The 26,711-nt window shown below is 43.7% G+C and overlaps 2 protein-coding genes across 2 annotated transcripts in view; one reads left to right on the top strand and one right to left on the bottom strand.

Annotated features, from left to right (window-relative positions):
* Positions 1–1,582: 1,582 nt before the first annotated feature.
* On the bottom strand, positions 1,583–2,826 carry LOC125513652 (Tetratricopeptide repeat (TPR)-like superfamily protein). Its single transcript, XM_048678812.2, has one exon. It carries the CDS (start codon positions 2,718–2,720, stop codon positions 1,749–1,751), a length of 972 nt encoding a protein of 323 aa, XP_048534769.1. The 5' UTR covers positions 2,721–2,826; the 3' UTR covers positions 1,583–1,748.
* Positions 2,827–8,168: 5,342 nt separating this feature from the next.
* Positions 8,169–26,711, top strand: part of LOC147965538 (uncharacterized) — a 37,299-nt gene continuing 18,756 nt past the window's right edge. The window contains exons 1-2 of the mRNA XM_087530500.1: positions 8,169–8,386; positions 8,579–8,761. Coding sequence (XP_087386626.1) covers positions 8,169–8,386; positions 8,579–8,761 — 401 coding nt within the window. The remainder of the gene's footprint in view (positions 8,387–8,578; positions 8,762–26,711) is intronic.

Here is a 26,711-nt window from a genome sequence, read left to right on the forward strand (position 1 = left end):
TCTGCATCCCTATCTTAGGGCAATCATTTAAAAACCCCAAGACTGGCAATAACAATGTGCAAGGGTCTTAAAACCTCAAGTGGTGTAATCACCTTCAAGGCGTCATGTCTCGGTGACGCCAACAATACTCGGATTGAGAGTTAGAAAACTGAGAGCTCTACTATGGAATAAGTTCAACTAATCAACTGTTAAAGAGACCGAAGGATTTGATGTGATCCGCACCTTTGTCAATGGATGCTAGTGCAACCTCAATTATCTATTTACTGTTTTGAGTGCCTAGCTCTTCCAACATCATGTATGGTGGTCTTTATGTACTTCCCCGTGCTTGAAAAAAAGGCACACAGATTCGTCTGAAGTCAAATTGTGCAAAATTTGACCAAGATTGTAAGAAAAAAGACTATCGGCATTTATGCGCCTTCTTTTCAAGCACGGGGAAAGTAAGTTTTTTCCTTCATGGCAGTATTAAAGACAGGCATGGAATGGAAATCTTAAGTTTTAACGATAACAATACCTACACAGTTCAAGGTACTAAGAGAATAAGAGATCATTTTATAATAGGAGAAAACCTGCTATAATTGTCGTTATAACATGTTTACCAAACTGGATCAAACTACAAATTCAAAAGCATACCCAGATATTTAAGTAACATATGCTCTAGTACCCATGAACCTCTAAAATAATCATTAGTTAAAACAAGCACAATATATTCCCTACTACATATTTCGTGCCATTTTATTGCGAGGGTGGCAGGCAAATTTGCTTGCCCCAGAGGAAAGAAAATCTATATTTCACAAGTCCACGATATTCTATTGGCGACAACACATATATCATGTAACTGCTATGCAGGCTTTAACTAACATAATCACACACACAAAATCATCATGACACAGATATTAGTATTAACTGAGGCATGGAATGAAATCTGAGGTTTTACTGATAACGAAAGCCTACACATCCCACACAACTCAAGGTACTAAGAGATAATGTTCCAATAGGCCAACAAACTGACATCATTATCGCTACAATAAGTGTTACCATGCTCAATGAAACTGCAAATGAAAATCATATCCAGATATTAAGTTAAATAGACCCATGATACTTTTAACACTACTTATTGGTTAAAACAAGCACGCCATAATCCGTCCCCATATTCCCCGCCATTGCATTTGGGGGGGGGGGGGGGGGGAGGGTGAAATCGCTAGCTCCAGTGGGGAGAATCTTCATCTTGGCCACAACATTTGTATCACATAGCTGCCATCTTACAGGCTTTAGTTAAGACATTCTTTAACCTTTGCATTAATCAGAAAAGGAATTATCATGGTGCAGCGGTAAAACATTTCATAATTAAAATGTTGAATAGCTTTTAGTAAGGATAACAACAGGAACAAACTTATCACCAAACACCAAATACATATGATCATTGCATTCCAAACTTTAGCCTTCCAGCGCATATTAGTCATTCTAAAGTATGCAGAAAGTATTCCAAACACATATGATCACTGCATTTCAAACAGCACAACATAATGCTAGAAATTCCCCATTGTTTGTTAACCACATAGTACCTTCCAGTTGACCAAGTCACTGCAACCACATAACTTTCAGTTATCATTAAATGATAAATGTCATGGAAACATGAACAATCAAACTCCAGTGTGTGGAGCAACTATAGCAACACAAATACACAATCTCTCTGCTAGAGCACATCCTAGCAGCAGGTGAAATAATTCAATGCTGAGTTCCAGTACCTCCTACATGCGTGTGCAGGATTTGTCGAAGTCGTCTGGTGCCACCCTCGCGATCCAATCGGCAAGGGTTCGCTTGACCTCACCATGGTTGACGAAGGCAAGCTCGTACATGCTACACAAATTGACCACCACTGTCTCGTTGAGCGCCGCCGTGGGCATCGTCTCCAGCGCGCCCTCAAGCACCTTGATGGCGTCGCCGAGGTCCCGCGAGTACATTAGGCACAGCGCCTTGTTGTTCACGGCGATGGCGTCAGCCGGGTCAGCTTCAATACAGCGCTCGTACTCCCGCACCGCTGCGGCATAGTCCTTAGCCACGATGCACTCGAGCGCGCGGTTGCGAGACAGGAGGCTGTCGTGAGAGGAGTCGCCGGCCGCGACGGATTCGACGTGTTGGAAGACCGCGGAGGCGGCAGCGAGGTTGCCGATCTGGAGGTGGGCATAGGCGAGGCGGGAGAGCAGGACCGGGTTGTCCGGCTCGCGAGCGACGAGTTCAGCGACGAGGGCAATGGCGACGTCGAACTCTCGGTGGGCGAGGTGATCGGAGGCGAGGATTGACGAGACGAGGGCGTCACGACGGCGCCACTCGGGATGCTGGGCGTCAGGGCGGGCGCGGACCGATGAGAGGAGCGTGTAGAGGCGGTCGAGAGCGAGGGGGCGGTCGGGGAAGAAGAGCGGGAGGAGAGCGTGCAGGAGGCGGAGAAGAAAGGGCGGCGGCGGGCAGCCGGGATCTGGGTGAAGTGAGGCCAGTAGGGCGGCGCCGTCGGAGAAGCGGCGGAGCTTGGCGAGGGAGAGCGCCGAGAGCGCAGATAAGAGGAGGCGGTGGTGCGGGTGATGGGCGTGGGAGGGGTGGGCGAGGTTCGCGAGCAGCGCTTGCCACTGTCCACGCGTGGCTAGATCATAGGGGATGGAGAGGTTGGGCAGAGGGGCCGCGGCGGCGGAGGTCGCCGGAGACCCCAGGGCGGAAGTGGCAGACATGGTGGGATCGAGATCTGGTGAGGGGAGCGCAGGAGCAAGACGCCAATGATTTCCTTCTTTTTATTTACCTCAAAAAAGGAGGATTTTTGCAAAGCGGAACTACTCTGTGTACGAAACTTTGCATAGCAGCACTGATCTCTCTCTCCGCACTGAACTATCTTGTCGGTCAGGTTATGAGACAGGTCCACCACCTTTAGCAAAACACTAAGGCGGCGGGGAGGCGATCGCGTGGCGATCAACTTCCTGCGCTAGGGTTAGGGTTTCGTCTAGGGGGTGGTGGGGATTTGGTGGTAGCGAGGGGGCGACCGCGCTCTCCTCCGCTGCAGACCGGGTTGTTTTCGCCTTCCTCTGCCAGGGGGCAGTGCCAATGGCGGAGATGGCGAGTCGGATAGAAGCGGTTACGGATGGGAAGATCGCATTGGCGGACAAGGAGGCGGCTGCGTCAAGGGCTACGGCTCCCTCTGCCTCTTCTGAGGCGGGCGGGGCCAACAAGAAGGGGACACCGCCTCCCGCGGCCGTGAACGCGGTGGCGGGGCCTTCGCCGGCGCCGATGGTGAGTGTTTCGTCCGCAGGGGGATCGGCAAGGTCACCGGCTGGATCCAAGACGCCGGATCCCACCGCGAGTCTCTTGGCGAGGCTGGGAGGTATGGCTCTGATGGACAAGGAGGCAGAAGGCTTTTTTTTCTTGGATTCGAAGAAGCCGATGTCAAAGAATTTGAAGTGGTCGATTGCGGGTAAGGTGTGTTCTCCACGTTCAATGAATTATTCGGCGCTGGAACGTGCTATGAAAAAAGCGTGGGGTTTGCATAAAGAAGCCCAGTTCAGGAACATGGGTGATAACATCTTTGTGGTTCACTTCGGAAGCAAGGGTGACTGGAAACAGGCTATGTTTAGTGGCCCATGGCAATTTGACTTCAATGTGGTCATTATCAAAGAGTATGAAGGTGATGTCAGATCATCTGAAATGGTTTTTGATTGTGTGGATATCTGGGTCCAAGTCACTGATCTCCCTCCGGATAGGAGAACTGAGGAATTTGGCAGGGGCCTTGGCAACTGGCTAGGGTCGACTATGAGAGTTGATGTGGACAAGGAAGGTTTTGCTCGTGGTAATTGTTTGCGGATCAGGACGACGATCTCGGTCTTTGAGCTACTTGTACGTGGTTTCTACCTTAAAACCTCACTGGAGGACAAGGTTGGGGATTGGTTTGACTTTTACTACGAAAAGGTACCCATTTTTGCTTTGGCCGCTTGGCTCATGTTGGCGGGGTCTGTGTTCCCCCGTCTGGCCCCTCCTTTCAGTGGGGGGGGCTGGCTTAGGGCTTCTCCGGGCAGAAACAACAATGGGAAAGTGCACTCTGATGGTGTGACTGAGAGCAGTAATACCAACTCGACTGGTGGCCGAGCGAGTGTGTTTGAGTCTGGTCGGCTGGGCTCTACTAGTAAGCGGGATCTTCCCATCAGGCGCAATTTGCAATTTGAATTTTCGGGTTCTGGGGGCTCACACACTGGTGTCGGTCAACGGGCAAGCTGGGCGGGGGTCAATAGCCCTGAGAAACGCAGGGGTGGTCAGGTGCTTCGAAAGGATGAGGATCTGCGTCAGGGGCTAGAACTACGCAGAGAGCGAGAGATGCGGGACAAGCTGTGTCAACGACGGTATGCTGATGATGAATTGCGGCAAAAGGACTAGGAACATAAGGGGAAGGAGGACGTGCATGGCAGCCATGTCAAACAAGGAAGGGATCTAGAAGGCCGCAAAGGGTTTAGGGGTGACAGGAGGGTAAGGAAGCAAGGAGCATATGTCAAGAAAGTTCGGCAGGACCATGAGAATGTGCTGAGAGGCAGATCTTACCAGAGTTTTGAAGATGGCAGCAAGAAGAGGGGTCCTAAGCAGATCTGGGTTGCTAAAGATGACTCCAACAAGCAGTACCCCAAGGATGCCTTCATTCGTGATACTAGGCGAAAGACGGCTAGTGTGTTTGAACGCATCTCAGATCGTGATGACAGAGCGGCGGACCCTGCTAGGCGGGGCCGCCGAACGCCATGAATCTCTTGGCCTGGAACTGTCGAGGGTTGGGATTGACCTCGACAGTTGGCGAACTTAGGGATCTCATTAGATCCTATAATCCCGCCGTGGTGTTTTTATGTGAGACGCTTAAAATGGCTAGAGCTATGGACAGACTGAAATGGAGTTTGGGTTTCAAGCATGGTGTGGTAGTGGATTGTGTGGGACGGAGCGGTGGTTTGTCTATGTGGTGGAGGGATGATGTGCAGGTGACGGTCATGCCATGGAGCCAATATTTCATCGATACCCAGATGTTGTGGGAATGCAAATCCTATAGAGTCACTGGATTCTATGGGGAGCCCAAAACAGACCATCGAAAGAAATCATGGGATGCACTTCGGTATCTACGTGCACAAGATGATCTTCCATGGATCTGCTTGGGCTACTTTAACGAGGCACTCTTTCACGCTGACCAGAAGGGGGGAACCCACAAAACTTTTCTCAAATGGAGGACTTTAGAGATTGCTTAGCAGAGTGTGCCCTGGCGGATCTAGGCTTCTCGGGTTATCCTTATACGTGGGACAATAAGCGTGATGGAGCGGAAAACATCTAGGCGAGACTTGATAGAGCCACTTGTACTGACAAGTTTTTGAATCTTTTTCCTGCTACTGAGGTTGAACACATGATGGTGGAGGAGTCTGACCATCAAGCCATTGTTGTACATGCGCTGGAGACTGCTCCAAGCCAAAATGCAAAGGGGCCGAGGCCGTTCAGATATGAAGAGGTCTGGACAAGGCACGATCAGTACGAAGGCATGGTGGAGGCCGCCTGGATGGCAGCCAACTCTGAAGATCAAAGTTTGATGGGGGTGTGGAACAAGCTTGGCGCGCTTTCTGGAAGCATGCAGAAATGGGCTCGAGAAGTCTTTGGTTCCATACACAGGAAGATCTCTAAGCTGAAATCTCAGTTGGCGGAGGCAAAGGCGAGGGGTGGCCGGCCTGGACACTCACTGGAGGTCCGGGAGATTGAAAAGCAACCCCGAGAGCTTTATGAGCAGGAAGAAATCATGTACCGGCAACGCTCAAGAGTGGATTGGCTAAAAGAGGGGGATTCGAATACCAAGTTTTTTCAGAACCGTGCAACTCACACGAAGAGGAAAAATACTATCAAAGCTCCAAGGAGGGATGATGGTACCAGATGCATTGTCAATGAGGAAATGAGGGATCTTGCGGCATCATTTTATGAGTGGCTGTTCACGTCGGAGGGCTCGCAAGGAGCAAATGATTTCCTGGAAAACATTGCGGAGGTGGTGGATGAGAGGATGAATGTGCAGTTGACGGCGGTGATCACGGATGAGGAGATCCAATCAGCCCTTTTTCAGATGGGGCCTACTAAGCTCCAGGTCCGGACGGACTACCGGCTCTTTTCTACCAGCGCCACTGGGCTCTGGTGAAGGAGGTTGTGTGTCGTGCAGTAAAGGAGTTCCTGGCGGGTGCAGCGACGCCGGAATCTTTTAACAATACTGTTATTATCATGATTCCTAAGATTAGCTCACCGGAGCTTCTCTCCCAGTTTAGGCCTATCAGCCTTTGTAATGTTCTCTACAAGATTGCCACTAAGGTCTTCGCAAATAGACTCAAGAATATTCTGCCTTTGCTTATTTTTGAAGAGCAAAGTGCTTTTGTGCCGGGCCGGCTCATCACTGACAATGTGCTTGTGGCCTATGAATGTGTGCATGCAATACGCACTAGGAAGACAAAGAAAGCGCTTTGTGCTGTCAAGTTCGATATGATGAAGGCATATGACAGGGTTGAATGGGGTTTTTTTGGAGCGGATGTTGCACAAGGTCGGCTTTGCTAATCAGTGGATCCAGATGATCATGAGGTGTGTCAAATCTGCCAAATTTTGTGTCAAGCTCAATGGTGGTCTTTCTCGGGTGTTCTTTCCTTCTCAGGGTCTCCGACAAGGTGATCCCCTCTCCCCCTACCTGTTTCTCTTTTGTGTGGAGGGCTTCTCAGCGATGCTTCGGAGAGCTCAAGGGGAGGGGATGATTAAAGGGGTGTCCTTTGGGAGCACTAGCCCCAATGTGACCCATTTGCTCTTTGCCGATGATAGTACTGTGTTCCTGGAGGGGTCGAAGGAGAATATGAACACCTTTAAGGAGATTTTGCTAAGGTATGAGAGGGCGTCGGGGCAGAAGGTTAATCTTCAGAAATCCTCCATTTATTTTGGGAAGGGCTGTAGGGATGATTTGAAGGAAGAGCTCAAAGGGGAAATTGGCATCTCCTCTAAGGCTTTGAGCGAGAGATATCTTGGGCTACCTACTCAAGTGGGCAGATCTAAAGAGGGCACTTTCAAGTATGTTACCGAGAGCTCTAAGGGAAAAGTTACTGGTTGGAAGGGACAAGGGATGTCTATGAAAGCTAGAGAAGTTCTTGTCAAATCGGGGCTCCAAGCCATTCGTACTTTTACCATGAGTTGTTTCCACCTCACAAAGAAAACGTGTCAAAATCTGACATCTATTTCCTCTAAATTCTGGTGGGGGGCAATCAACGGTGAAAGGAATGTGCATTGGGTCTCGTGGGAGAAGATGTGTGCATCGAAGCAAGGGGAGGCATGGGTTTCTGCGATCCTGAAGTGTTCAACCAAGCGCTCTTGGCGAAGCAAGCATGGCGCATCTTAAACGGTTCCTCATAGTTTGGTCGCAAGGGTTCTAAAAGCTCGGTACTTCCAGGACTACACCATCATGTCGGCTACTTGTCCCTCTAATGCGTCCTTCACCTTCAGGAGCATCTTGCATGGCCGAAATCTTCTGAGCAAAGGCCTGATTTGGCGTGTTGGGGATGGCAGTAGCATCAGCATTCACCATGACAACTGGATACCTCAGCAAGGCTGTTTGAAACCACTCAGTCAGATTTACGTGTCGGGCTTGACCAAGGTTGCTGACTTGTTGAATAAGGAGGGCTTGGGATGGGATGAGCACAAGGCTGAAACCATGTTTACTCCTTCAGATGCAAAGGATATCATGCAGGTTGCGGTGGGTGGTGTGGGTGTGGATGACTTTTTGGCTTGGAATGGCACAAAAATGGTGTTTTTAGTGTGCGATCTGCTATCATTTGGCGATGTCACTGAAGCGAGGGAGGTCTGGGCAGCCGGCCTCATCGAATTCGGTTCAGGACCACAAGGGTTTTCTTAGTCTGTGGAGTACGAATGCGCCGGGGAAGGCTAAAATTCATGTGTGGAGAATGATCCGGAATGGCTTGGCTGTGGGTCATGAGCTTCATCGGCGCCGGATTAAGCCCGGGGTCTTTTGTGTCGCTTGTGGAAGGGAGGAAACTATCTTACACAGATTTTGGGCCTGCCATCACTCCTCCTAGTTCTGGCAGCATTTGGCTTCGGAGAAGGGTGTCGTGGTGGAAACCCCACTGCTCCCTATGGACTCCCGGATGGCTCTCTCCAACTGGTTGATCAAGTGGTTTGCGGGCGCAAAGAAGGAGGAGAAAGAAGCTATGGTTCATGCCACGTACGAGTTGTGGCTTGCTCGCAATGAGGTGAGGGATGGAAGACGGATTGCTCATCCACATGAGATTGTGGAAGGAGTCTACTCGCATATGATGGAGTGGCGTAGCACTCACGCAGGAGAGGTGCAGGCCCCGAAGCCCAGGTGTGAGCAGAAATGGGAGGCACCGGCTCCGAGATGGGTGAAGGTGAACTCGGACGGTGCTGTTTCCAAGCACGAGAACAAGGGGGGAGGAGGAGCGGTGCTTTGAGACCACAGTGGGGCCTTCAGGGCTGGGGTGAGTCACTTTCTACCAAATATTTCTGATCCTGAAGCTTCGCAGATCCTTGCTTGTAGGTGGGGTTTGCAACTTGCGGTTGAACTTGGTGTGCGGCGCGTCCATCTTGAGCTCGATAGCAAAGCTGTGGTGCAGAAACTGGTGCGGCCTGAGAAGTGTTTGGCTGCTGTAGGGCCATGGATTCAAGAGATTAAAGAGTTGCTTCGTTCATGCATGGAGTTTCGCGTGGATTGGGTGCGTCGGTCTGCCAATGTTGTTGCGCATAAGTTCGCCAAAGTAGGTGTGGGTGATGAGTTATGTAAGGTGTGGTTGGGGTCTCCCCCTGACTTTGTTCTTTCTGTAATCGCTCATGACATTCCCAGCTCCGCTGGTTAAATAAAAATGCAGCAGCATTGATCCTAAAAAAGCACTGATCTCTCGAAAATACAGTTTAAAATCCATGGGTTATATTTAAAATAGTATTTTTCTAATAATATGTTAATACTTATAAAAATTACAGGAAGATTTTGAAGTAAGTTATTTTATTACATACCTCTCTATATTTATTTTGTGTGCACAAGGATATTTGTGCAGCATGAAGTAATCATTAATAACACATGAATATTAAAATCTAGCTTTTATTATTATGATTATTATTGACATACATTTTATATTAAAAAAATAACTTGTGGAAAATCGGCCACAGACTGCAACCCATTTATATATACAAGAGTTTTCGATTCAATTACATTGATTATAAGAGGCTGATGTTGACATAAAAACATGTTTGGTGGAATGGTGAGCGCATATACTCGTATCTCCCAAGCGTCAGGTCGCCCACTACTCAAGTAATTATGTTTCGTACCTACAAGTGGGGCCCCACGCCATGTCAATGCCACGTCAACGCACTTTACGTCTACGAGTATGATTAGCATCGTATTTGCACGTTCGTGTCAAGTTATAGAACCAGTTCGACATATTTTTCAAGTTCAGGCATTAAAGTGAACATCGATGACAAGTTCAAGCACCATCGATGTATTTACCTCAAAAGAAAAACATAGTTGCGCAATTAGATCATGGTATAAAAAAAACTGAACAGGCGTGATAATGTCTATCCAACATGTTCTTTAGAGTATCTCTAGTAAACCCCTTAAAACGAATGGACCCTTAAAATAACTGTCACTTTATAGTTTCGCGAGCAAAAAACACCCTGACCGACTCCTTATTCGCCCTGAAACCGTAAAAAAAATTGAGGGGCACGGAAAAATCCCCCACTCGACCCGAGAAGTCTCAGTTTCGCGGCTCGACCTGAGCGTGCCCTGTATCGAGCGAAAACGGTCGGCGCGACGGACATTTCACGCGCGCGCTTTCTTCTCCCTCCCTTCTCTCCCGGCTACCACCGATGCCGCCGCCCTGCAGCCACAGATTCCGCCCTGGATCTGACACCTCCCCCACCGACGCACTGCCATCGAGCAGCTGCCGCGCCGGATCGACCACTCCCGGCCACATACGACCATCGCGTCGCACCCTGCACCTCCCATCCCCCCAGCGCCATGGCCGGAGCCCGGATAATCCCCGTCGCGCCACGTCCCCTCGCCATCCCGCTCCCAGGAGGCTCCCGTGGCCCGCCCACCTGGCGCCTCGGCGGCTGTCCTGCCCATCGCCGTGCAACAGGCAGTAGGAGGAGGGCTTCTTGCACTCACCGGCAAGCCACATCGACGGATATGTCCTCAAGCCACATGCGCCGAGGTCATTGGCGCTGGGCTTGGGGTCACGGGGCACGTCTGGGCCTTTGTTCCTGCTGCCGATAACCTCAATCACGGGGCACGTTTTAAGGTGAATCCCCGTCCAAACTCCCAATCAGAAATCCAATCGTTCACCTGCACATTTGTAGCTTCTGTTTGGACATTGATAGGCTGCTCAAAAGCCATCGACAACAAATGGTGATGGGGGTTCTCACGTGAAGAAACTCGAGGAGAGGAAGAAGAAGAAACGACATGGATCAATGGTGATAAAATGATGAAAACCAAGTGTTTTAAGGGCCGAAAGTGGCAACGCACTGAACAGACCCCACAAACCCGAGTGGTAAGAGAGAATATCCACGGATATTCTCTTTTACCGCTCGCGTTTGCGGGGTCTGTTCGGTCGCAACCACTTCCGGCCCTTAAAACGCATTTTCTCGGCCCTTATCCCAGTTATAAGGGTCGCAGTTTTAAGGGTTATGCTAGAGATGCTCTCAGCTCCGTGCTTTCCTAGGAACACAAGTTGACTTCTCATCCTCCCCCATGGTCCATGTCAACCGCGGTGATCTTGTTTTTTCTTTAGAACGGTCACTGGCAAGGGGAGAAGAGAAGTTCCCACTTGAATTTGATCCCATACAAAGGGAAGATGATCCGGTTTATAAGGAATGCCTCTGGTAGTGTACCGGGATGTGCAATGATGTTAGTGTAACATGTATAATAATGATGAATGGTGCCTGAGCCACAAATACTATGTTAGCTATATGATCTTGCAAAGCAATATGACAATGAAGGTGTATGTCACAATAACGGAACAGTGGAAGCTGCATGGCAATATGTCTCAGAATGGCTATGGAAATGCCAAGATAGGTAAGTATGGTGGCTATTTTGAGTAAGATATAAGGAGGCTTATGTGTGATAGAGCGTATCATATCACGAGGTTTGGATGCACCGGCGAAGTTTGCGCTGACTCTAGAGGTGAGAAAGGGCAATGCATGGTACTGAAGAGGCTAGCAAATGGCGGAAAGGTAAGAGTGCGTATAATCCATGGACTCACATTAGTCAAACTCACATACTTATTGTAAAAATTTATTAGCCCTCGAAGCAAAGTACTACGCATGCCCCTAGGGGGATAGATTGGTAGGAAAACACCAACGCTCGTCCCCGACCGCCACTCATAGGGTAGACACTAAATAATAAATCATGCTCCAACTTCATTGCATAACGAAATACTATACATGCATGCTTTGCAATCATAAATCTTAACACCAATATTCTTACTAAACCACAATCATTCGCTAGTACCGCCCCCCACATATTACCATCTCAATATCGCAAAAGAATCAAACTTATCATGTTCAGTGATCTACATGAAAGTTTTTATTATATCCCTCTTGAATACCTATCATATCAGGACCAAATTCATAACACGTGCATATTGCCATTACTGTTATCAACTCTCAAAAAGATATAAGTGAAGCATGAGAGTGCAACTATTTCTTTAAAATATAACCACTCACGTGCCCTAAAAGATATAAGTGAATCACAAGAGCAATTGCCTAGCTCAAAAGATATAAGTGAAACACATAGAGCATTCTAACAAATCGCGAATAAATGCGTGTACCTCTCAAAAGGTGTGTGCAACAAATAATGATTGTCGCGAACTAAAAAGCAAACAAAGCAAAGACTATTATAATACAAGATGCTCCAAGCAAAACTCATATCATGTGATGAATAAAAATATAGCTCCAAGTAGTATACCGATGGATTGTAGATGAAAGAGGGGATGCCATCTGGGGCATCCCCTAGCTTAGATGCTTGGATCTCCTTGAATATTACTTTGGGGTGCTTTGGGCATCCGATACATCTCCAACGTATCTATAATTTCTGATTGTTCCATGATGTTATATTATCAATCTTGGATGTTTTACATTCATTTACTATCAACTTTATATCATTTTTTGGGACTAACCGATTGACATAGTGCCCAGTGCCAATTGCTGTTTTTTTCTTGTTTTTTACTTCGCGGAATATCCATATCAAACGAAGTCCAAATGCAGCGGAACTTTTTGGAGTTTTTTCTGCCCAGAAGACTACCAGGAGGCCCAAGAAGTGCACCAGAGGGGTCCTGTGGGCACACTAGGCACCAAGGCCCGCCAGGGCCCCCAGGCGCGCCCTGGTGGGTAGTGGGGTGATACTTCTCCAACGTATCTATAATTTTTTATTGTTCCATGCTATTATATTATCTATTTTGGATGTTTTATATGCATCAATATGCTATTTTATATGATTTTTGGGACTAACCTATTAACCGAGAGCCCAGTGCCAGTTCCTGTTTTTTTTTCTTGTTTTAGAGTTCCACAGAAAAGGAATACCAAACGGAGTCCAAACGGAATGAAACTTTCGTGATGATTTTTCTTGGACCAGAAGACATCCAGAGGACTTGGAGTACACGTCAGGGAAGCCACGAGGCACCCACAAGGATGGAGGGTGCGCCCAGGGGGGTAGGGCGCGCCCCCACCCTTGTGGGCCCCTCATGACTCCACTGACCTATTTCTTCCGCCTATATATTCTCAAATACCCCAAAACCTTCCATGAGAGCCAGGAAACCACTTTTCCACCACTGCAACCTTCTGTACCCGTGAGATCCCATCTAGGGGCCTTCTCCGGCGTCCTGCTGGGGGGGGGGATTCGATCACGGAGGGCTTCTACATCAACACCATTGCCTCTCCGGTGAAGTGTGAGTAGTTTACCATAGACCTACGGGTCCATAGCTAGTAGCTAGATGGCTTCTTCTCCCTCTCTTTGATTCTCAATACCATGTTCTCCTCGATGTTCTTGGAGATCTATTCGATGTAATACTTTTTTGCGGTGTGTTTGCCGAGATCCGATGAATTGTGGATTTATGATCAGCTTATCTATGAATATTGTTTGAATCTTCTCCAAATTATTTTATGCATGATTTGATATCTTTGCAAGTCTCTTCGAACTATCGGTTTGGTTTGGCCAACTAGATTGGTTTTTCTTGCAATGGGAGAAGTGCTTAGCTTTGGGTTCAATCTTACATTGCTCGATCCTAGTGACAGAAGGGGAACCGACACGTATTGTATTGTTGCCATCGAGGATAACAAGATGGGGTTTTCATCATATTGCTTGAGTTCATCCCGCTACATCATGTCATCTTACTTAATGCATTACTATGTTCTTACGAACTTAATACTCTAGATGCAGGCAGGAGTCGGTCGATGTGTGGAGTAATAGTAGTAGATGCAGAATCGTTTCGGTCTACTTGATACAGATGTGATGCCTATATTCATGATCATTGCCTTAGATATCATCATAACTTTGCGCTTTTCTATCAATTGCTCGGCAGTAATTTGTTCACCCACCGTAATATTTTCTATTAGAGAAGCCTCTAGTGAAACCTATGGCCCCCGGGTCTATTTTCCATCATATAAGTTTCTGATCCATAATTTTAGTTTCCTATTTACTTTCTTTGCAATCTTTTACTTTCCGATCTATAAACCAAAAATACCAAAATATTGCTTTACCGGTTATCCATCTATGGCCCCCGGAAGAATTTTTGGCGCCGTTGCCGGGGAGGTCTACGCCAAGACGAGACATACCAAGTACCCATCATAAACTCTCATCCCTCGCATTACATTATTTGCCATTCGCCTCTCGTTTTCCTCTCCCCCACTTCTAAAATGATTTTCGAAAAAATTGCCTTTTCTTCGCCATTCTTCCGTTCGATCTTGTGTTACCATGTGTCTTATTTTTGCTTGCATCTTCGCTTGATAAAAGTTTATGGATCCCCATCCACTTGCTAATCTTTTTAAAGGATCCAATTATGATGAACCAATTGCTACTGAGTTGAGTGCACTAGATTATCTTTATGGAGTTTTGCTTGAAATCCATGAATCTGAAAATTGTGATGAAGTGCTTTATAAAGTGATTCATGATAGATCTTTGAATAAAAAGCATGATTGCAATGATGTTATTATAAATTATATTAATGTCAATTTTTCTAATAATATGCAAAACCTAAGCTTGGGGATGCTAATTTTGCTATGTCTACTACTTGTTGGAATGATCATGATTGGGGTGATTCTTCTTATAATCTTGAAAATTTATTTAAGACCCATGATGAATATGGGATTGATAATAATGTTTGCAATAATATTGAAATTGGGTTTGGAAGAGTGTCAACTTTAGATCCCACATATTTGGATAATGTTCGACCTTATGAAGTTTTTGATAAAAGTGGGTTCAGAGAGGTCATGACTTTATTTTATGATAATCCGAGAGTGTCAACTTTGCATGCATGTGGATCATGAAGAGAAAATTTTATCTGATAGCTATATTGTTGAATTTGATTATGATCCTACATGTAATTATTATGAGAGAGTAAAATATGGTTGTAGAAATTTTCATGTTACAAAATTACCTCTCGTTATGTTGAGATTGCTATTGTTTCTTTCTACTTCCTTGCATATGGTAGTTTTTGCTTGTCTTGATAATTTGTTTGCTTATAAAATCCCTATGCATAGGAAGCATGTTATACTTAAACTTTTTTGTCACATGTTTTATGATGCTCTCTTTGTGTTCCAATTGCTATCTTTCATATGAGCATCATTAAAATTATCAATGCCTAGCTAAATGGCTTTAAAGAAAATCACTTGTTGAGAGGCAACCTAGTTTTATTTTTGTTTTTGCTTTTTAGGTTCTGTTTTGCAATAAATAATTCATCTAGCCTCTGGTTAGATGTGGTTTTTATATTTTAGTTAGTGTCTGTGCCAAGTAAGACCTTTGGGATAGCTTACGGTGATAGTTGATTTGATCTTGCTGAAAAACAGAAACTTTTGTGCTCAGGAGATTAGTTTTCATTTTTAGCAGAAGCGCAACAAAATACTGATTCTTCTCGCAGGAGATTAATAGAAAATTTTCTTAGGTTGTCCTAATGTTTCAGGAATTTTAGAGTTACAGAAGTATTTGAAATCTCCAGATTGCTACACACTATTCTGTTTTTGACAGATTCTGTTTTTCGCGTGTTGTTTGCTTATTTTGATGCATCTATGGCTAGTATCGGGGGGGGGGGGGTATGAACCATGGAAAAGTTGGAATATAGTAAATATTACAACAATATAAATAAAGAATGAGTTCACAATAGTACCAAAACTGGTGATTTATTTTCTTATAGTAACGAAGCTTACGAGATTTTCTGTTGAGTTTTGTGTTGTGAAGTTTTCAAGTTTTGGGTAAGGATTTGATGGACTATGGAATATGGAGTGGCAAGAGCCTAAGCTTGGGGATTACCAAGGCACCCCAAGGTAACATTCAAGGACAACCAAGAGCCTAAGCTTGGGGATGCCCCGGAAGGCATCCCCTCTTTCGTCTTCGTCTATCAGTAACTTTATTTGAGGCTATATTTTTATTCACCACATGATATGTGTTTTTCTTGGAGTGTCTTATATGATTTGACTCTTTGCTTTTTAGTTTTCCACAATCATCCTTGCTGTACACACCTTTTGAAAGATACAGACATGAGTCGTGATTTATTAGAATACTCTATGTGCTTCACTTATATCTTTTGAGCTAGGCAAATTTGCTCTAGTACTTCACTTATATCTTTTTAGAGCACGGCAGTGGTTTTATTTTATAGAAATTGATAAAATCTCGCACTTCACTTATATTATTTTGAGAGTCTTTAAAAACAACATGGTAATTTGCTCCGGTTATAAAATTAGTCCTAATATGATAGGCATCCAAGAGGGATATAATAAAACTTCATATAAAGTGCATTGAATACTATGAGAAGTTTGATACCTTATGATTGTTTTGAGATATGAAAATGGTGATATTAGAGTCATGCTAGTGAGTATTTGTGAATTTGAGAAATACTTATGTTAAAGTTTGTGAGTCCTGTAGCATGCACGTATGGTGAACCGTTATGTGATGAAGTCAGAGCATGATTTATTTATTGATTGTCTTCCTTATGAGTGGCAGTCGGGGATGAGCGATGGTCTTTTTCTACCAATCTATCCCCCTAGGAGCATGCGCTTAGTACTTTGTTTCGATTACTAATAGATTTTTGCAATAAGTATGTGAGTTCTTTTTGACTAATGTTGAGTCCATGGATTATACACACTCTCACTTTTCGGCCATTGCTAGCCTCTCTTGTACCGCACAACTTTCGCCGATACCATAAACCCACCATATACCTTCCTCAAAACAGCCACCATACCTACCTATTATGGCATTTCCATAGCCATTCCGAGATATATTGCCATGCAACTTTCCACCGTTCCGTTTATATGACACACTCCATCATTGTCATATTACTTTGCATGATCATGTAGTTGACATCGTATTTGTGGCAAAGCCACCGCTCATAATTCTTTCATACATGTCACTCTTGATTCATTGCACATCCCGGTACACCGCCATAGGCATTCATATAGAGTCATAATTTGTTCTAAGTATCGAGTTGTAATTCTTGAGTTGTAAGTAAATAAAAGTGTGATGATCTTCATTATTAGAGCATTGTCCCATGTGAGGAAAGGATGATGGAGACTATGATTCCCCCACAAGTCAGGATGAGACTCCAGACAAAAAAAGGAGGCTAAAAATGAGAGAAGGCCCAAATAAAAAAATGAGAGAAAAGAGAGAAGGGGCAATGTTACTATCCTTTTACCACACTTTTGCTTCAAAGTAGCGCCATGATCTTCATGATAGAGAGTCTCCTATGTTGTTACTTTCATATACTAGTGGGAATTTTCATTATAGAACTTGGCTTGTATATTCCAATGATGATCTTCCTCAAATTGCCCTAGGTCTTCGTGAGCAAGCGAGTTGGATGCACACCCACTTAGTTTTATTTTTGAGCTTTCATAAACTTATAGCTCTAGTGCATCCATTGCATGGCAATCCCTACTCACTCACGTTGATATCTATTGATGGGCTTCTACATAGCCCGTTGATATGCCTAGTTGATGTGAGACTATCTCCCTCTTTTTGTCTTCTCCACAACCACCTTCTATTCCACCTATAGTGCTATGTCCATGGCTCACGCTCATGTATTACGTGAAAGTTGAAAAAGTTTGAGAACATCAAAAGTATGAAACAATTGCTTGGCTTGTCATCGGGGTTGTGCATGATTTAAATATTTTGTGTGATGAAGATGGAGCATAACCAGACTATGATTTTGTAGGGATAATCTTTCTTTGGCCATGTTATTTTGAGAAGACGTAATTGCCTTGTTAGTATGCTTGAAGTATTATTGTTTTTATGTCAATATTAAACTTTTGTTTTGAATCATACAGATCTGAACATTCATGCCACAATAAAGAGAATTACATGATAAATATGTTAGGTAGCATTCCACATCAAAAATTCCGTTTTTATCATTTACCTACTCGAGGACGAGCATGAATTAAGCTTGGGGATGCTTGACACGTCTCCAACGTATCTATAATTTTTGATTGTTCCATGCTATTATATTATCTGTTTTGGATGTTTTATATGCATTTATATGCTATTTTATATGATTTTTGGGACTAACCTATTAACCGAGAGCCCAGTGCCAGTTCCTGTTTTTTCCCTTGTTTTAGAGTTTCGCAGAAAAGGAATACCAAACGGAGTCCAAATGGAATGAAACTTTCGCGATGATTTTTCTTCGACCAGAAGACATCCAGAGGTTTTGGAGTACACATTAGGGAAGCCACGAGGCACCCACAAGAACGGAGGGTGCGCCTAGGGGGGTAGGGCGCGCCCCCACCCTTGTGGGCCCCTCGTGACTCCACCGACCTATTTCTTCCGCCTATATATTCTCAAATACCCCAAAACCTTCTAGGAGAGCCATGAAACCACTTTTCCACTGCTGTAACCTTTTGTACCTGTGAGATCCCATCTAGGGGCCTTTTCCGGCGTCCTGCCGGAGGGGGATTCGATCACGGAGGGCTTCTACATCAACACCATTACCTTTCCGATGAAGCGTGAGTAGTTTACCACAGATCTACAGGTCCATAGCTAGTAGCTAGATGGCTTCTTCTCTCTCTTTGATTCTCAATACCATGTTCTCCTTGATGTGCTTGGATATCTATTCGATGTAATACTTTTTTGCGGCGTGTTTGCCGAGATCCGATGAATTGTGGATTTATGATCAGCTTATCTATGAATATTATTTGAATCTTCTCTAAATTCTTTTATGCATGATTTGATATCTTTGCAAGTCTCTTCGATCTATCGGCTTGGTTTGGCCAACTAGATTGGTTTTTCTTGCAATGGGAGAAGTGCTTAGCTTTGGGTTCAATCTTGCATTGCTCGATCCTAGTGACAGAAGGGGAACCGACACGTATTGTATTGGTTCCATTGAGGATAACAAGATGGGTTTTTCATCATATTGTTTGAGTTTATCCCGCTACATCATGTCATCTTACTTAATGTGTTACTCTGTTCTTATGAACTTAATACTCTAGATGCAGGCAGGAGTCAGTCGATGTGTGGAGTAATAGTAGTAGATGCAGAATCATTTCGGTCTACTTGATACAGACGTGATGCCTATATTCATGATCATTGCCTTAGATATCATCATAACTTTGCGCTTTTCTATCAATTGCTCGGCAGTAATTTGTTCACCAATCGTAATATTTTCTATCTTGAGAGAGGCCTCTAGTGAAACCTATGGCCCCGAGGTCTATTTTCCATCATATAAGTTTCCGATCTATAATTTTACTTTTCTATTTATTTACTTTCTTTGCAATATTTTACTTTCCGATCTATAAACCAAAAATACCAAAAATATTTCTTTAGCGATTATCCATCTATATCATATCTCACTTTGCAAATAACCATGAAGGGATTGACAACCGCTTTGTCGTGTTGGGTGCGAGTTGGTGTTTGTTTTTGTACGTATTTGGTGGCTTGTGCGTTGTCTCCTACCGGATTGGTACCTTGGTTCTCAAAAGCCGAGGGAAATACTTACTCTACTTTGCTGCATCACCCTTTCCTCATCGAGGGAAAAACCAACGCAAGCTCAAGAGGTAGCATGGGGCCCACAGGCACCCCCTCCACCGCCTCTCAGCTCTATAAATACTCAAATATTCCAGAAACCCTAGGGGAGTCGACAAAACACAATTCCAGTCGCCGCAAGTTCCAGAACAACGAGCTCCAATCTAGAGGCCTTTTCCGGCACTCTGCCGGAGGGGTATGTTGGGAAACATAGCATGCAATTTCAAAAAAATTCCTACGCTCACGCAAGATATCTAGGAGATGCATAGAAACAAGTGGGGGAGACTCGTAGACCGAAAGCACCGAACGTACGGCACCTCCGAGTTCTGCACACATTGAGCTTGATGACGTCCCTCGAACTCTTGATCCAGCAAAGTGTTGAGGGAGAGTTTTGTCAGCACGACGACGTGGTGGAAGTGATGGTGAAGTGATCCGTGCAGGGCTTCGCCTAAGCACTAAGACAATATGACCGGAGGTGTAAACTGTGGAGAGGGGCACCACACACGGCTAACAATCATTGTTATGTGTTCTAGCGGTGCCCCGCCCCCCATATATATATAGGTTGGAGGGGAGGAGAGGCAGCCAAGGGGGCGCCCCAAGTAGGACGAATCCTACTTGGGCGCCTCCCAATTCGGCCTCCCCCCTTCCATATTCATCCAGAGGGGGAAGAAAGGAGGAGGGAGGAGAGAAGGAAGGGGGAGTCCGAATTGCTCCCCTTCCTTTCTCTCTTCCCCTCTTTCCTTCCCCCTTATTTCGGCCTACATGGGGCGCACCATGAAGGAAATATGCCCTAGAGGCAATAATAAAGTTGTTATTTATATTTGCTTATATCATGATAAATGTTTATTATTCATGCTAGAATTGTATTAACCGAAAACTTGGTACATGTGTGAATACATAGACAAACAGAGTGTCCCTAGTATGCCTCTTCTTAACTAGCTCGTTAATCAAAGATGGTTAAGTTTCCTGACCATAGACATGTGTTCTCATTTGATGACCATAGACATGTGTAGTCATTTGATGGACAAGACTGACACGTCTCCGTCGTATCTATAATTTTTGATTGTTCCATGCCAATATTCTACAACTTTCATATAATTTTGGCAACTTTTTATACTATTTTTGGGACTAACATATTGATCCAGTGCCCAGTGCCAGTTCCTGTTTGTTGCATGTTTTTTTGTTTCGCAGAATATCCATATCAAACGGAGTCTAAACGGGATAAAAACTGACGGAGATTTTTTTGGAATATATATGATTTTTGGGAAGAAATATCCACGCGAGACGGTGCCCGAGGGAGGCACGAGGCAGGGGGGCGCGTCCCACCCCCCTGGGCTTGCCCTGACCCTCGTGGCCACCCTGTAAGGCGGTTGGTGCCCTTCTTTCGCCACAATAAAGCTAATATCCGAATAGAGATCGTGTTAAAATTTCAGCCCAATCAGAGTTACGGATCTCCAGGAATATAAGAAATGGTGAAAGGGCAGAATTTGAGAACGCAGAAACAGAGAGAGACAGATCCAATCTCGGAGGGGCTCTCGCCCCTCCCACGCCATGGAGGCAAAGGACCAGAGGGGAAACCCTTCTCCCATCTAGGGAGGAGGTCAAGGAAGAAGAAGACGAAGGAGCCCCCTCTCCCCTTCTCTTCCTGTGGCGCCGAAACGCTGTCGTGGCCATCATCATCACCGCAATCTTCACCAACAACTTCACTGCCATCATCACCAACTCTTCCCCCCTCTATGCAGCGGTGTAAACTCTCTCTTACTCGCTGTAATCTCTACTTAAACATGGTGCTCAACGCTATATATTATTTCCCAATGATGTATGGCTATCCTATGATGTTTGAGTAGATCCATTTTATCCTATGGGCTATTTGATGATCAAGATTGGTTTGAGTTGCATGTTTTATTATTGGTGTTGTCCTATGGTGCTCTCCGTGTCGTGCAAGCGTGAGGGATCCCCGCTGTAGGGTGTTGCAATACGTTCATGATTCGCTTATAGTGGGTTGCGTGAGTGACTGAAACACAAACCCGAGTAAGGGGGTTGTTGCGTATGGGATAAAGAGGACTTGATGCTTTAATGCTATGGTTGGGTTTTACCTTAATGATCTTTAGTAGTTGCGGATGCTTGCTAGAGTTCCAATCATAAGTGCATATGATCCAAGTAGAGAAAGTATGTTAGCTTATGCCTCTCCCTCAAATAAAATTGCAATAATGATTACCGGTCTAGTTATCGATTGCCTAGGGACAAATAACTTTCTCGTAACAAAAAGCTCTTTACTAAAACTAACTTAGTTGTGTCTTTATCTAAACAGCCCCTACTTTTTATTTACATACTCTTTATTATCTTGCAAACCTATTCAAAAACACCTACAAAATACTTCTAGTTTCATACTTGTTCTAGGTAAAGCGAACGTCAAGCGTGCATAGAGTTGTATCGGTGGTCGATAGAACTTGAGGGAATATTTGTTCTACCTTTAGCTCCTCATTGGGTTCGACACTCTTACTTATCGAAAACTGTTGCGATCCCCTATACTTGTGGGTTATCAAGACCTTTTTCTGGCGCCGTTGCCGGGGAGCAATAGCGTGGGGTGAATATTCTCGTGTGTGCTTGTTTGCTTTATCACTAAGTAATTTTTATTTGCTATTCTTAATTGTTCTTTATCTTTAGTTATGGATATGGAACACGAAATACCAAAAAAATTAGGTGTACTTGCTGCTCATGGAGATGAGGAACCTCCTAAAACCCTCGATGCTCGTTATGTGACAGATATTATGTACTACTTTGATAATCCAGAGAAAACCCCATTCAATTTGGTAACGTGAGACACGTTGGATCAACGTGAATACTTTATGGATTATCGCTTAACTCAAAAAGGGAAACTATTATGGGATCAAATTTATATGTTGTATTGGTATGCTAGGCAACTATGCTTGAGATATGATTATACTTGTTGCTCTAGGATGAAGGCTCCACACCTTCCCTTTTCATGTGAATTTAATGATAATGAAACTTTGGCTTCATATGCTAGAGGTATATATGACTACTATGATGTGGAACAAATAGAAGAATTTGTTGCTTTTATGGATGCTTATGAAATTGAATCTATGTTCAAAGAATATGAAAATCTTTATGATGCTGTCTACAGACCTGAAAATTTAGCTATCCTTAAATATTGTTATGAGAATTATGAATAAAATTCCGATATTGATGCGTTTATTGAGAAAATCTCCGTGGTCCCAGAAGAGACTAATATTTCGCAGGAATCTATGGAAGAAGAAATTGATGAAACTGTGAGCTCATTGGATGAAAAAGATGAGGAGGAGAGCGAAGAACAAAAGGAGGAAGAGCAGATTGATCACCCGTGCCCACCTTCTAATGAGAGTAACTATTCAACTCATACATTGTTTAATTTCCCTTCATGCTTACCGAAGGATGAATGCTATGATAATTGCTATGTTCCCGTTGATTCTTTTGAAATATCCCTTTTTGATGATGCTTGCTATGCTTGTGGCCAAGATGCCAATATGAATTATGCTTATGGAGATGAACTTGCTATAGTTCCTTATGTTAAACATGAAATTGTTGCTATTGCACCCACATATGATAGTCCTATTATCTTTTTGAATTCTCCAAACTACACTATATCGGAGAAGTTTGTGCTTATTAAGGATTATATTGATGGGTTGCCTTTTACTACTACACATGATGATTTTGATGAGTATAATATGCATGTGCTTGCTGCTCCTACTTGCAATTATTATGAGAGAGGAACTATATCTCCACCTCTCTATGTTTCCAATACGATAAAATTGCAAAAAACTATTTATACTATGCATTGAGCTTTACTATGTGTGCATGAATTGTTCTTTTATGACATGCCGATGCATAGGAAGAGAGTTCGACTTCGTTGTTACATGATATATGTTACTTTATGCTCACTACTAAATTACAAATCATTGTTAATTAAAATTGGCTTTGATATACCTTGGGATCCGGGTGGATTCACTACTTAAGCACTATATGCCTAGCTTAATGGCTTTAAAGAAAGCGCTGCCAGGGAGACAACCCGGAAGTTTTAGAGAGTCATTTATTTCTGTTGAGTGCTTTCATATAGTTTAAAAACAGCAAAAATAAAGAGGGGAACCCATAACTTTTTCAAAAAGGAAAGTGAAAGTGAGAGAGACAAGCATTATTGAAGTGGGAGCTAGCCTTGAACTTTGTTCATGCTCACGGAAACTTTGTGAATCTTGATTACATAAACTTTTCAACAAAAATAATTATCCCATTGTACAATTCCATTGTATTATAAAAATAATGTGCCAAGGTTTGCCTTTAGGATGTTTACTTTGCTTGTTGGTTTGTACGGTGCAGGACAGAAACTTTGGCTGTAGTGCGTGATTTTACATTTTTTTTCTGGAACGTCAAATGGTTCTGATTCTTTTTGCACTGTCTTTACATACAATTTTTTTATTTTTCCTAATTTTGGAAGAATTTTTCAAGTATCAGAAGTATGGTGAATGTTCAGATTATTACAGACTATTCTGTTTTAGACAGATTCTGTTTTTGATGCATAGTTTGCTCGTTTTGATGAAACTATCGATTTATATCAATGGATTAAGCCATGAAAAAGTTATACTACAGTAGACACAATGCCAAAACAAAACATGAATTGGTTTTCAACAGTACTTAGAGTAGTGATTTGCTTTATTATACTAACGGATCTTACCGAGTTTTCTGTTAAAGTTTTGTGTGGATGAAGTGTTCGATGATCGAGAAGGTCTCGATGTGAGAAGAAGGAAGAGAGGCAAGAGCTCAAGCTTGGCGATGCCCGAGGCACCCCTGATACGTCTCCAACGTATCTATAATTTTTGATTGCTCCATGCTATATTATCTACTGTTTTGGGCAATATTGGGCTTTATTTTCCACTTTTATATTATTTTTGGGACTAACCTATTAACCGGAGGCCCAGCCCAGATTTGCTGTTTTATGCCTATTTCAGTGTTTCGAAGAAAAGGAATATCAAACGGAGTCGAAACGGAATGAAATTAACTGGAGAAGTTATTTTTGGAACGAAAGCCACCGGATAGACTTGGACTCCACGTCAGGAGATACGGGAGGTGCTCACGAGGGTGGCCCCCCCCTAGGGTGCGCCCCCTGCCTCGTGGGGCCCCCATAGCTCCTCCGACGTACTTCCTACACCCATATATATCATCGTACCCTAAAACTTCCAGAACGCACAATAGATCGGGAGTTCCGCCGCCAGAAGCCTCCGTAGCCACCGAAAACCAACCTAGACCTGTTCCGGCACCCTGCTGGAAGGGGGCAATCCTTCCCTGGTGGCCATCTTCATCATCCCGGCGCTCTCCATGACGAGGAGGGAGTAGTTCTCCCTTGGGGCTGAGGGTATGTACCAGTAGCTATGTGTTTGATCTCTCTCTCTCTCTCTCTCGTGTTCTTGATTTGGCATGATCTTGATGTATCGCGAGCTTTGCTATTATATTTGGATCCTATGATGTTTCTTCCCCCCTCTACTCTCTTGTAATGAATTGAGTTTCCCCTTTGAAGTTATCTTATCGGATTGAGTCTTTAAAGATTTGAGAACACTTGATGTATGTCTTGCCATGGATATCTGTGGTGACAATGGGATATCACGTGATTCACTTGATGTATGTTTTGGTGATCAACTTGCGGATTCCGCCCATGAACCTATGCATAGGGGTTGGCACACGTTTTCGTCGTGATTCTCCGGTAGAACTTTGGGGCACTCTTTGAGGTCCTTTGTGTTGGTTGAATAGATGAATCTGAGATTGTGTGATGCATATCGTATAATAATACCCACGGATACTTGAGGTGACATTGGAGTATCTAGGTGACATTAGGGTTTTGATTAATTTGTGTCTTAAGGTGTTATTCTAGTACGAACTCTAGGGCTGTTTGTGACACTTATAGGAATGGCCCAACGGATTGATTGGAAAGAATAACTTTGAGGTGGTTCCGTACCCTACCATAATCTCTTCGTTCGTTCTCCGCTATTAGTGACTTTGGAGTGACTCTTTGTTGCATGTTGAGGGATAGTTATGTGATCCAATTATGATATCATTGTTGAGAGGACTTGCACTAGTGAAAGTATGAACCCTAGGCCTTATTTCCACACATTGCAATACCGTTTACGCTCACTTTAATCATTAGTTGCCTTGCTGTTTTATAATTTCAGATTACAAATACTATTATCTACTATCCATATACCACTTGTATCACCATCTCTTCGCCGAACTAGTGCACCTATAAAATTTACCATTGTATTGGGTGTGTTGGGGACACAAGAGACTCTTTGTTATTTGGTTGCAGGGTTGCTTGAGAGAGACCATCTTCATCCTACGCCTCCTACTGATTGATAAACCTTAGGTCATCCACTTGAGGGAAATTTGCTGCTGTCCTACAAACCTCTGCACTTGGAGGCCCAACAACGTCTACAAGAAGAAGGTTGTGTAGTAGACATCAAGCTCTTTTCTGGCGCCGTTGCCGGGGAGGTGAGTGCTTGAAGGTATATCTTTAGATCTTGCAATCAAGTCTTTTAGTTTCTTGTTATATCACTAGTTTAGTTTATAAAAGAAAACTATAAAAAATATGGAATTAAGTTTGCCTCATACGCTTCACCTTTTTAATATCTTTCGTGAGTATGATGGAAAGGATAATTGTGCTCAAGTGCTAGAAGAAGAAATCTATAAAATGTTTGGCACTAAATATTTGAATGATGAGCATGATTGCAATGTTGTTAGTATGAATTCCTTGAATATCCACGATGCTAATGATATGCAAAGCCACAAGCTTGGGGAAGCTATGTTTGATGAAGATGATATTTTTTGTCCCCCAAGTTTTGATGAGCAAATTTATCATGATGAAAGCATGCCTCCTATTTATGATGATTATATTGATGAAAGTGGATTTGGAGAGGTCATGACTTTATTTTGTGATGAATCCACTATTCCGGAAGAGGTTCCAATTGATTATGAGAATAAAGTTGCTATCTATGATGATTATTGTGATGACACGTATGCTTTAAAGAATAATGATAACCATGAAACTTGTCATCTTGATCTTAATTTTCAATCACATGATAGTTATTTTGTTGAGTTTGCTCCCACTATTATTCATGAGAAGAATTTTGCTTGTGTGGAGAGTAGTAAAATTTCTATGCTTGTAGATCATGAAAAGAATGCTTTAGGTGCTGGTTATATTGTTTAATTCATTCAAGATGCTACTCAAAATTATTATGAGGGAGAAACATATGCTTGTAGGAATTGCAATAATATCAAGTTTCCTCTCTATGTGCTTAAAATTTTGAAGTTATGCTCGTTTTACCTTCCTATGCAAGTTGATTCTTGTTCCCATAAGTTGTTTGCTCACAAAATCCCTATGCATAGGAAGTGGGTTAGAATTAAATGTTCTAGTCATATTCTTCAT

This window comes from Triticum urartu, chromosome 6A, assembly GCF_056163025.1.
Source record: "Triticum urartu cultivar PI428250 chromosome 6A, HENAU_Tu73, whole genome shotgun sequence".
Taxonomy (NCBI): Eukaryota; Viridiplantae; Streptophyta; class Magnoliopsida; order Poales; family Poaceae; genus Triticum; species Triticum urartu.